Raw genomic sequence first — 12,551 nt, 5'->3', positions numbered from 1 at the left:
ATGGAAAAGAGCTGTGAGGCAGAGGCACATTTACTTTACATTCAGGGATTTGAACCTGGAGTTATTACTGTGAAAAGGTGATTATTATTGTCTATTGTGCCCTGTTTTTCTGCCTCTCTCCGTGTTTACGCCTGCCCTACTTATATGGATTAACCCAGTGGAGAGTGATTAGTAATAAAAATGCAATACAGATGATGTTGCCTTTGGGAGTACATGAGCTTTTAATTGCAAAGGCCAAACATGCATGTGTTTAAGGAATGACCCTAGCTCTGACAGAGCTGACCATGTCTGACTTTTTCTTATCCTCAGGCTGCTCAGAGTCTCACTCTATACTTTCAGTCAGATAGCAAGATCGATTGCTGCCTCCCAGACACGTAAGCTTTGTAGCGGTACAAAGCTATAGAGCAGATTGCATTGCTTTTTCTTGCAGTTGACATCTTGGCTACTTACACTGACATTGAGAGTTCTCAGTGAAACTCTGCCACAACTAACTTTGGGAGGTATTGTTTAAATACACACATTGATACAACCATGAAACTCTTGTCATTGAAGTATTGTTGGTTGTTGGCCCTAATGTCCAATGCACTACCACTCTGCTCAGTGTCATATTATGTTATGATATATTTGCATGATAAGTATCACTGTGTCTCTTATGCACAGCATTTTTTAATTAGATTGAAGAAACATTCTTACCTATATATAAATTCATGGGGCATCCACTGATGTTGCAAGTTGTAAATGTAGCCCCAAGACACAGATAAATCAATATGAATATGCCTGCCATAACCTTAATATACAGTGGATGCTATGTGATCTAATGGCTAATAGAATAACCTTGGCTTCTTGAGAACCATCACAAATCTCATGATGATGCCCTGTCTATCAATGATTGGAGGAAGGGGAGGGAGACAGCCTGGATTACAGAGTGGGTAAATACCCCCAAGGTCTTTATGAATCCTAGGATGCATACAGATAATGTGAGAATATGGGTCAGTGTCTGGGTCTGGACCCTTGTGGTGCTTGTATGGATGGGTGTAGCATTTTTCAGTTTAGTGTGCTCTCTGTTGCTATGGGGTGCCAGTGGTTTGTTGTTCATTACTGACATTGCTGTTAGCAGTGATGGAAAAGTCATAGAGAATTGTAGTTTTTTTTAATTACCTCCACAGTGAGCAAAGTCTCCCTTAAGCATAGTTTAACTTTGTGTATATTGCATGTATGTGTGAGTGTGTGTGAGAGAGAAAGAGTAAATGAGAAAAAAAAAAAGAAACAGAGAGCACTACAGCAAGTGAGAGGGTTAAGGGAGAAGGAGAATCTTGCCTCAGGCATCAATCGATCAGATCCTTGCAGTAGAAGTCCCAGCTTCCCTTTGGTGAGGCAGTGTATTGCATTAGCTCATCTCACATTCCCTGTCTGGAAGCGAAGAAGGGGGGAAGAGGGGGATAGAAAATAGGAGAGAGGGCGGTTGAAAGTGGCAGAGGAGAAGGAAGGGCAGTGCTTTGAAATAAAGGGAGCGTTAGATGACTCAAAGTAAAGCAAGAAAAGAGATGCTGAACAGCTTGGTCGAGCAGTGAAGTATTCACTCTTCCCCTCTCTTGTTTCTGTCTCAGATTTGGTCTTTGGTGCAAACTGTAGGGAAAGAGTGGAACTGCTGACCATCTTTCTAAAGCATGCACCTGTAGCGGGAGGTCTGGGAGTTTTTTTGTGCCATGACAGAATAATCTTTTACACCGCCTGGGTCTTTTTCCCCTAGTGAGGGGTAATGGAGCTGAAGTAACTGGCTTTATTCAAAGTGTCTGTGGGGATCAGCACGGTGAAACCTACACATACACATATGCACACAATGAATTCAATCAGAGACAAGGACAGCATAATAGCATTGTGTAACTGATACATGCTTGCACCCACTCACTGCTCAAAACACACACCCACTCAGGAATCACACACAAAACACTTATTAGAGTTTGATATGAACTGCTGAATATGTATCTGCCAGTTTATTCATAACAGCTTCCCTGTAACAGGATACTCTAAGCCAGTGTATATTGTTTCTCAGTGTGCATCTTAATCATACAGGTTCGGTGTAATCATCTACAGTAAACAGCCACTGATCAAACACAGCGCTGCCTGCTGCACAGCTCTCCTCACAGTGGGCCACATCTAAATAGTTAATGGTTCCCCCCATAAATCCCCAAACTTCAGACCATTTCAAATTAGAAACGAGCTATCTAAATCAGAGAAGGACCGAGAGCAGATAGTGACGGAGCACATCAAAGTCTTCTTCAATAAAACATATTAGCCTGCCTTGTCTGAAGGACGGCTGTGGTGGTAATGGGCTAGTGTTTGCCAGTGCAGCGAGGAGTGTTAGCTCAGCTCTTTGCTCCAATATGCAGCCGGACCGAAGGGCCAGTCCTCGTTAGCATACGGTCAAAAGCCTGCGACGGGAGCAGGTTATAAATGGAGTTAATTAGCCTAGCTGTGGTTCAAAGAGCTCCAGTAGTCAGGAAGCACTGATATGTATTTTTTATTAATTTTATTCAGCGTACGAATGCCGACTAATTCATTCTTTCTAAAGGCTTGATATGCTATCTCTCTTATTCTCCATCTGTTTCTGTCTCTCGGAAATGCTTTAATGTCTACAGTTGTGTTTTTTTATAGCCACAGACTGACTATAAAATGACATGAAGGACCAAAACCATTTAAGAATTATATTGTCTACTTTTCATCTTTCCACTAATACTGAAATATCAGCTTGCTGGTTTAGTCTATGTTGGATGTTTTATGTTATTATTATTAAAAATAACACTGAAAACATGTAGAGTCTAAACATGCAACTGCATCCAGAAGGAGTCTACATGACGTCTCAACAACAGGTGTACATTATGCATGCTCAGAGTCAACACTTTGATAGAAACATGTCTGATAAAGAGTTTCTCTGATGATCATTAAAGTCCTGACAGTCCTATCAAGTCATAAAATTAGTTTAGGTTGGACTTAAAAGGAGGGGATCATGATGTCCTTCATTGGGGTACTGGATTAATTATATTTCACTGACCACAATGCACATTTGCGTTGAAGTGATTAATCTTTCCACAGAGCTGTCATTAATTGTGCTGACTTTACCTAACGTGACGACCAGGGGAACATGCCTTCTCAGCACCAGATTGCGAGGGTAATGGGGGATGGGCGGAGGGCACAGAAATGAGGCAGTGTGGCAAGTTCACGGGATGCTGGGCAAATTAATTGCAGGCCTGTGCCTCCAATTAGACCTGACTCCCTTTAATTGGGGCTGAATAGGCTCCAAACGTCTATGCTGGAAGATATGGAGGAGAGGGAAGAATTCGCTTTCTCATATTGTCTCTCGCTCACACAGACACACACTGTTGTGTGTAGGAACACAATGCATACACCAAGTCCCACCCTTCAGGATTTAACAAGAGGAAGCTAATTTGCATGTAAAGCAGGTTTGATAGCCACAGTTGACTGGTTGGAGAGCAATAGTAATGACCTGAGATAGCACTGGGGTGTTAACCCCCTTGGCACTGCTGCTGGCTGCTCTGTCTTTCTTGTAGTGCAATCTCCTATTTTGTTGCTAAGCTATGCCGTTGATCTCTATCTTATCTTCTATCTCTTAATTTCCTTCTACCTTAAAGGTGTGTCATCTTCTTGTTTACTGTTGCCTTCTTTTTCTTCCTTACTGCTCTTTGATCTCAAAAAGGACACACTCACTTAGCTGGAGCAGTGCTAATATTTGATCTTTTTAACTTGCATCAACTTCACCTGACACTGAATACATAAAGAATACATTCAACCACTTAATTATATTTTCTTTATGCAAATATAATATACCGTACATATATTACGTACATTTTTAAATATGATCTGTTGAGCACTGTCTTAGCAGAACATTAGGAACGGTGTATTAATATAAGAGGTACTGTAAAAAAGTCTTACAAATGTAAACTTTTTTTATTTATGTCATTTCTTCTCAGGATCCCGTCTACGCCAAGAGGACACCCCACCCCGGATTGTGGAGCACCCATCTGACCTGATTGTTTCTAAAGGGGAGCCGGCCACTCTCAACTGTAAAGCAGAAGGGCGACCAACCCCAACGGTGGAGTGGTACAAGGATGGAGAACGGGTGGAAACGGACAGGGACAATCCCCGTTCTCAGCGCATGCTGCTCCCCAGTGGCTCCCTCTTCTTCCTACGCATTGTCCATGGACGACGGAGCAAGCCGGATGAAGGCTCTTATGTCTGTGTTGCCCGCAACTACCTGGGAGAGGCAGTGAGCCACAATGCCTCCCTGGAAGTAGCCAGTAAGTGCAGCATGTCTTCCTATTTCTTCCCCGACCTCTAGTGTGGCTGTGAATGGAAGAGTTTAGGTTTTGGTAGAGCTGAATAGCAGGCTCCAGTTTCTTCCACTGTTTCTATGCTCAATGTGTTCACTGAGTTGGATAATCTCTCAGGAGATGGGAAGGATGTGTTTGGCCCAGTGGTCTCCGTAGGCCTGTGGAACCCTGGGGGAGAAGTGGCCTAATCATTCCAGGGTGAGTGCTCCTCTAAAGGACCCTTGGTAGGTGGTCAGGAGCTACAATGGGAACAAAGCCTTTTCTGTTTTGGGCCTTATTCTGCTTTTTGTCAGAGAGATAGATATGAGGTTTTATATCGAGAGGAATGCAATGATTGCATCTGTTTTAGTCATCTTTTAATGAAGAGCTTTCTGACTCTTTTCACTGAAGCATCAAAGATTCTTTCTATTCCCTGCTACATTTACAGTAGACGCTGGCTTTGATGTAAAGTATTATGTGTGTAAGCATCTCTAGCCTCAACAAGCAGGCTGAGCGATATATTAGCAAGGAGAATGTTTGGCAATCAGTGGATATGCAATGTATGAAGAGTAAATAATCATTCTAACCATTTAGTCTCTTTGCACATGATAATCTGTGTTAACAAATTTGTTTCCATGACTCTTAAACGGATGCTTTCGTTGGTGAGGTCAGCTCTTTAGATATATTATCTCTTTGCTCTCTTTGACTGACTGAGAGTGAAGGCTGAGGAGGAGAGCTCAGATATCAACCACTCCTCTAGCATGCCCAGAGGCTGTCACCAACCCGCTCACTGTAATCTAATCAAGATGGGGAAAGAAAGACTGGTGTGTGTGTGTGTGTGTGTGTGTGTGTGTGTGTGTGTGTGTGTGTGTGTGTGTGTGTGTGTGTGTGTGTGTGTGTGTGTGTGTGTGTGTTTGTGTGTGTGTGTGTGTGCAGATGGCATATAGCTACTTGCTGTGTATTTTCCGATAAAAGCTGTATTAATGGGATGTCTGGAATATATAGACGAGACAAAACTGCTCAGCTTTCATCATCTTCTGTGTCACATTAGTGAAATTTTAAGTATGAAGCAACAGAACACAGTGCCACTGTCAGTGTATTCCTGTGCACTGCTTTTGTACTGAGGGATGAAGTCTCGGTTAGATAGTATGCAGAAATGCTGTGTAGAACAGTCAGAATGAGATGACAATGACAAATCTGCACAATTCACATTGAATTCTCTATACCACTTTAGAGACAAATTAATCATATGAAAAATAAATGCAAGGAAAACTCAAAAAAGCAGAATTGTTTGGAACCTTGAACAAGTTTCCAAGGTCATAAAGCTAAAAATATTTTCCCTACTAGTAGATGATATATAGTGTTTATTTCAGAAGTGGGTTTTCAAATAGAAAAAACAAGACTTGCACGAACTGAGAGTACAGTGCACCCTTGGCTCAGTCTCAAGTTTGGGCTGCTTATTCTGTATAAGGTTCAACCAGACCCATAATGACAAGCCACAGTGCTCCAGCCCTCTCTCTCCTTCTCGGTTAGTTGGTGTGTCTCTCTCCGTTCTCTTCAGCTCACACTTAACTACATGTAATTATGTTTCGTTGGAGCAACCGAGACGAAACTCTGCTGAAGAAAAAAGGTGGCAGAAAAAGAACAAGACCAGAAACACTGAGATTTTTTTACGAGGCTTAATTTAAACTCCTGTGTGAAGAAACTACAAACCATAAATGTGACTCGTGAGTGTCTTTAAGAAAGTTTAAAGCATTTTCAATTGATGCTTGTCATACCAGTGGTGTCATGAGTTGAAAACTGTGGACAAGGTGTTTTACTCAGGCTCAGGGTTAGTTGAGAGTCCAACCAGACTTTTTATTTCCAATAAAACTGAAAAGCAGGAAGTTGTGGTTTCAATTCTGTTTACTTTGACTGGCTGTCCCCCTCTAATGTTTTCATTTCAAAAGCTAAAAACACAACTTGTTGGAGACATTTCTTCAAGAACCTGGCCTTAACAGTTTCCCTTACTCACCAGTAATAGTAAACATAATCCAAGTTTCAACAAGTCCTGTTTTGCCAGGCTAACACAGCGAACCCAGTTTGTTTGGTTTATCATTAACCACATGTAGCGTACAGCCCACAATCTCCATATCACAGCCTCTTAACCCAAATCCCAGGCTAATGCATTTTACCATCAACATGTTTGCACTGTGTATTTAAACAAGCAAAAGATTGGATTATTTTTCTATTATGTTAATGTTTTCTTTATACACTGCCCATTAAAAAAAAAAAAAAAAGTCACCACCTGGATTTAACTAAGCAAATAGGTAAGAGCCTCCCACAAGATAATTACTGCATGGATGATTATTTTTCAGCTGGCAACAAGTTATTTAACCCTAACTGAAGCAGTGAGTAGCTTCTCATTTTAATCTGGGTCAAATTATCTGCATGCATCACGCAAAGAAAATATCTAAGTAACCTGCTGAAACTCAGCAATCTACTTAAATAAAACTTACGCATCAGAGTAAGAAGAAAGGGGGGTGAAGTGATGCACCCATCATGCCTAGTGCCTACTGTACAAGCTTGTGGGGGCAGTGCTATGATCTGGGGTTGCTGCTGTTGGTGAGGTCTAGGTTCAGCAACGTTATGCGCCCAAAGAATGAGGTCAGCTGACTACCTATAGTCAATATGAATATACTGAGTGACCAGGTTATTCCATCAATGGATTTCTTCTTCCCTGATGTCATGGGCATATTGACAATGCCAGGATTCATGGGGCTCAAATTGTAAAAGAGTGGTTCAGGGAGCATGACACATCATTTTCACACATGGATTGGCCACCACAGAGTCCAGACCTTAACTCTCTATTGAGAATCTATGGCACATGCTGGAGAAGACTTTGAGCAGCGGTCCGACTCTCCCATCATCAGTACAAGATCTAGGCGAAAAATTAATGCAACTCTGGGAATAAATGTGACATTGCAGAAGATTATTGAAATAATGGTATGGCGAATGTTGTGCCGTAATTGAAGCTAAAGGTGGTCCAACAAAATATTAGAATGTGTGACCTTTGTTTTTGGACGGGCAATTCAATGGGCAGTATGTTAGACATGTCTATTTGTATCCAATGACTTCGAGTTGGTAAAGAACTAAAAATAAAGCCCTGAAATTTGCTACTAGGAGGTTAAAGGAGTTTAAAATATTTTCATTTTGAAGAATGCAGATGTGTGGGAATCTGTCAAGCTTTGACAGAAGGCTGCAGTATGTTAAATGTCAACATATGACATAAATGCACCAGCTCTTATTTAGCTGTTGCCTACAGGTTCACACTATAGGCACAATACAATATGTGTGCAGTTTACTGTACTCTCTGTGATGTGTCACAGTAGTTTCCCAGTTTCCTAGTTTACCCAACACTCTGCATGAGGTCCTCAGAGGCTCTATGAATAGCTTGTTTCCCTTTTAAAAATGCAGAGATAGTAAAGTGAGGTAATGGACGGCACAGTGCTCCACTTGAGCAGGCGATAACCTCAGGGCCTGCTGTCTAGTGGCCTGGCAGACATCACAATGCTGACCGCACAGGGTTGGCTGCAGGCCTTGCATCCACACACAAACTCCTCTCTCCAGAGACAGGGTTTACGTTTTACAGCCACTAACAACAGAAGCAAATGGATGTTTACTTGACTTTGGTCCATTGCATATAACTCCATTCAGCCAAGTTTATCTCAGAATCTCATTGATCTCGATACTTCTGTGATATCTCTGTCAGCATGTGCAGCCAGCTGGCCCTCGCTGGCTCTCCGATGAGTTGGGGGAGGTCATGGCGTTGGATGTGTTGAAGGAGGGCTCATCCTGACAGATTTGGGGCCACACCTAGGGGTCATCTGCACAGCGGAGGACAGTTGGCTAGCATGCACCTCCCTAAAGGCAGCATGGCCACCTCCCACTGGTCTGAGCACTCGTCTGTCTCCCTTGGAGGAAATCCCTTGCACTACATCTGTTGGCTCTTAAAGACTTGGGGGTCTTTTGCTCAACCACTCCCAAACTAAACAGTCTCTCTTGACACATAACATCTGAGTTTGCGTTATCTTGATTTTTTTTTTTCTACGCTGCCCTCACCCCTCCCTACTCTTCATTATTTCTTCCCACTGAAAAGGAACAAGATCTGTGACTGAAATAGCTTATTTCACTAACTGGCTAACTAACAAGCAGAGCAATTATTTATATGTCATGGTTGCCTTTCATTAATTTATTACACGATGGTGTAGCAGCTCTCTTCTTTTGAATTTCATCAACTTTTAGTTCTCATCTCTCCATCTGTTTTTGTTTTTCTGTTTTTGGAGGGGCAGCATGTTGTGTCCTTTTAACCCCATTTTTCTGCTTAGAAGCAAATGAGACTATAAAAGTGAGCGTGGTAGAGAAAGAAGAAACAACATAGAATGAGAGCAGCCAGGAAAAAAAAAAATTAAGACAGCTAAAACGCAGCAGAAGCAGCAGTGAGTGTGCTGGCAAGCTTCCAGGGGACTGGAGGCAGAGTGTGTTACAGCTCTGTGGCAGTTATTTGTCTCAGGGAGGTTCAGAGCAAATTGGTGCAAACGGCACAGCCAGGGTCTGCTTCATGAGTCAACATGCAGCTGAGGCGTGGGCTCCACACCACACAGTCTTCTTGGCCTCCACTCCAATCTGTTTTATGTTGGAATGCAGACATCGTCCACAATCTCAAAAGCCAGTGGTGTATTTGTGTGCGTGTGGTTGTCAATTCTGCCTAGTTTAAAAAACTCTGTTGCATACTGGTGTAAAAAGTTTTTTAATACATGCTGCTGGCTTTCACAAAAATTCTTCATTTAATATGTTATTTTCACTTTATCTTGTTCCTAACAGTTGATGTGTGTTTGCTGTTGAAGGCTATTTTAATCCATGTTATTATTGAAATGAGTACATGACAACAACTGGCTACAGTCTAATTACATTCCCCTCACTACATAACTATCAGCTCAGTGTTTAGGAAACTTCTGCAGAGAAGATTTAACTGGTTTTCTAATAATCTATATGTGCTAACAGTGATTTCTATCATGCATGTTGTGTGTGTGGTCTGTTGAATCTAGCATCTTTAGCATTTCTGGGTGCTTGCATAAATCAATGCAATCCGTGTAATTAAACCTAGAATGTCTGTTCGCTCCGTTTGGTCAATACCTATTGTAAATGTCATTCTGAGTAGAGAATTTCTATGCAATTTCGGAGCATGCATTTCAAAAATGTGTGGTGCTTCTGATAATGAGCTTTGCTCATGCGTGACCTGGAAAATACCTTAGAACTAAATATGTTATATTAGCAGATACTGTCCGACTTATTTAACCCAAAACACAGTTCTCACTGAACTGACAACAGGCTGGAGTGAAGGGAAAGAAAATGCTGTGATGTGAAAAAGTGTCAAATGTCACACTGATTTTGGGATTTTTGTAGCATAGTTTTCACAACCACATAAGCATAAACACGCCCACAGACAGCCCTCATCCATCAAAACTACTGTCCATATTCAAGACCAAGTGCTGAAAATGCTCTGTGCTGAAAGAGCCATGTAGCAGCAGATAAGAGCCATAACAGGGAAGAAGGACAAGACATTGTAGTTTCTTTGTGCTATTTTACAGTAAACACTGGCACTTACCTTAAAGGGAACACACATCATATATAGTGGGAGAGTAGTATGAATGCATTGGTTTATATAAGAATTAAGCCTCTGATTGAACAAGATCGGATGAAGCAAGACTTCTCTTTTGGGATTGTGCAGGTGTGTGTTTGTGTCTGTATGTGATGCCATCAATCTCTCAACGTCTGTACTCTGGTCTAGTGAACAACATCTAGTGGAGTATTGTGTGAAGAAATCTGTACATGAACTAAAGGGGCAGGAGGACAGGCGTGAGTAAAAGAGCCTGTGTGAAGTTCCATCAATCACTCCATGCTCTACCTGAATCACTGACAGCCTGCTGGACCAGGGAAGACTGGGAGATGTGCCCTCTAAAAGTGCTCAAGAACTCTTCTCATCCTTCCTTCTCTGTCTTTTCATAAGAGGGTGAATACAAGGCTGGTCACAGTTTTAGATTTTAAGACAAGGAAAATCTGAATTAACAGACCAATAAATGATTTCATGTGATTCTCTGTGTATCATTACCATCTGCATCAGGAGATTATCACAAGTGGGACTGAGGAGAACATTGTGCAATAACTGAGTGAATAACATATTTTTTATTGGCTGCATAAAATACTTCTTCAGTGGGAGAAGCTTGACTAAGTGACTTTTTGTAATAGATATTTGCCTTTGTGATCTCTCTATAAAAATAGAGAATGCATTAGATGTGCTAAACACAACTGTTTCACATTTATTTTTTTATCTATGCCTTTCTCCCTCAGTGTGCATTCATGTAAGAAATGGCTCGTCTCTGTTAGGAATGGAAGGAAGGAAGGAATGCTGACCACTTTAAGCACTTTCCTCTGTTTCTGTAGAGGTGTTTGCAGTCCATCCACTTACACATGATGACATTGCCCAGATATCTTGGGATATCCATGAAAAAACAAGCGTTACCGCACAGCTTTCTGTCAGGGTGTCTTGTGCGTCAGAGTTTTTTTTTTTTTTTTTTTTTTTTCGTCGCCACAGTGACTGCTTATTCATCTCTATGTAATCTTTGCCTCTGGCTATAGTACAGAATAGGATCATGGGTAGGATGGTTGCTGGTTCCCAGGATAGTGAATTATGATATTAACATTATGAAGTGCAAGCTAGACTAAAGAAGATAAGATACAGTATGTGAGCTCTTGAGTCCAGTGGTTTTGTACCACCACTCAGGAGGAGGACTGATAACAAAGTACATCCACTCTTCTCCTCTTAAACACCATCTATGGTTTCCATATTAGTTTGAGGTCTGTATTTTGCTATCATCCGTGCGTGATAAACACTCTTGGTGGTAACCTGTGTGCATCAGTGCTTGTGAGAACCAGATGAATTTATGCTACTCGGTCTAATCTCCGCTTCTTCGGCAGAGACCTTGGTATTACTCTTGTCGTGAGGTGTAATCTGCTCTTGGTCTGAGCCTCTCCTGTGGCTAGAGAGGCTGTGCGTATGTGTGTTTATGTGTCTGTGAGGTTAGTCCGTGCCCACTTGCCGGCACTCTGGTGTCTGGTCATATGATGAGGTGTTGTGTTCTGTGGACATGCTCTGGTTATTAAACCTGGGTTAAGCCATAACTTGAAACCTTCTATCATGCTCCTCGATCCGTGACGATGGAGTTAGGGAGGATTAAGGGGTTTGGAGACAGGACTGTAGGGGATTTTCAGCCAACATTTTGGCAAAGTTAGAAAAATGTGCTCAAGGGACACACTTAGCCCACATAAAGTCAACCTGTACAGACTTTGTGATGTCCTGTTGTGTTTTTTTTTTTTTTTCTTGTCTTCACCGTTTACTCCCAGGAGACAGAGTACCAATTCACCACCTACTGACAGTTTTTCAGGTACCCTCTAACTCTCAGCTGAGTATAGACACCTAGCTGTGAACTCTTGGTTAAAGTACAGCTATTGCACAAAACAAGAGCAGTGAAATGTCAGTGATACTGATGAGTTTCAGTTGCTTTTGCAATTTTGAAATACAACCTTTATACTTTTTATATCATAGTAAACAAAGTATATATGCATCTGACTGGTTCTGTTAGGTTTTGGATAGCTGAGTGACATTAACAATTAAGTGCTCTGTCAGTATTTGGACTATTAAGAGGCAAAGCTGTGGTTGTTTAACAGGGACCTCCAGTTTCTGTTTAGGTTCAGTGGATTGATAACTGTGTCTTTGCTCTACTTCTATATCTTCCCTGCTAACATGCTATCTCTTCCATTCCTATCGGCTCTATTTTTATTTCTCCCTCTAACTTTCCCCACCGTGTTGATTTTCCTCAGTCTTTCTCCTGTGACTTGATAGGTAGAGAGAGTAAGAAAGGCCTCTGTGAAGGCGAAGAGATGGGAAAAGAGGAGAAAAAAGGTATCTGAAATTTTATCAGAGTTGTAGCATATTGCTTAGCCTGGAGCGTGACAGGCAGGAAGAGCTGGTGAGGTAAGCAGTAGACCCAAACACTGATAATGATCTGCCTTGTGCTAAATGAAATGCAGTCTGCTTGCTGATGTCTGTGGATAGTCACAACCCTGCCATCAGTCAATGACAAATGCAAACAGGGGATACACGATGGCATTCAATTGTCATCT

The 12,551-nt window shown here is 41.7% G+C and overlaps 1 protein-coding gene across 3 annotated transcripts in view; it reads left to right on the top strand.

Moving 5' to 3' along the window:
• The window catches only part of robo1 (roundabout, axon guidance receptor, homolog 1 (Drosophila)), a 186,531-nt gene that overhangs the window by 76,299 nt on the left and 97,681 nt on the right, over positions 1-12,551 (top strand). For all 3 annotated transcript variants that reach the window (XM_026372846.1, XM_026372830.1, XM_026372838.1), the window contains one exon: positions 3,990-4,316. In XM_026372846.1, the coding sequence (XP_026228631.1) occupies positions 3,990-4,316 (327 nt within the window). The remainder of the gene's footprint in view (positions 1-3,989; positions 4,317-12,551) is intronic.

Source organism: Anabas testudineus, chromosome 13, assembly GCF_900324465.2.
Source record: "Anabas testudineus chromosome 13, fAnaTes1.2, whole genome shotgun sequence".
Taxonomy (NCBI): domain Eukaryota; kingdom Metazoa; phylum Chordata; class Actinopteri; order Anabantiformes; family Anabantidae; genus Anabas; species Anabas testudineus.
The sequence above is the reverse complement of the archived record's forward strand: the minus strand, read 5'-3'. Positions and strand labels throughout refer to the sequence as shown.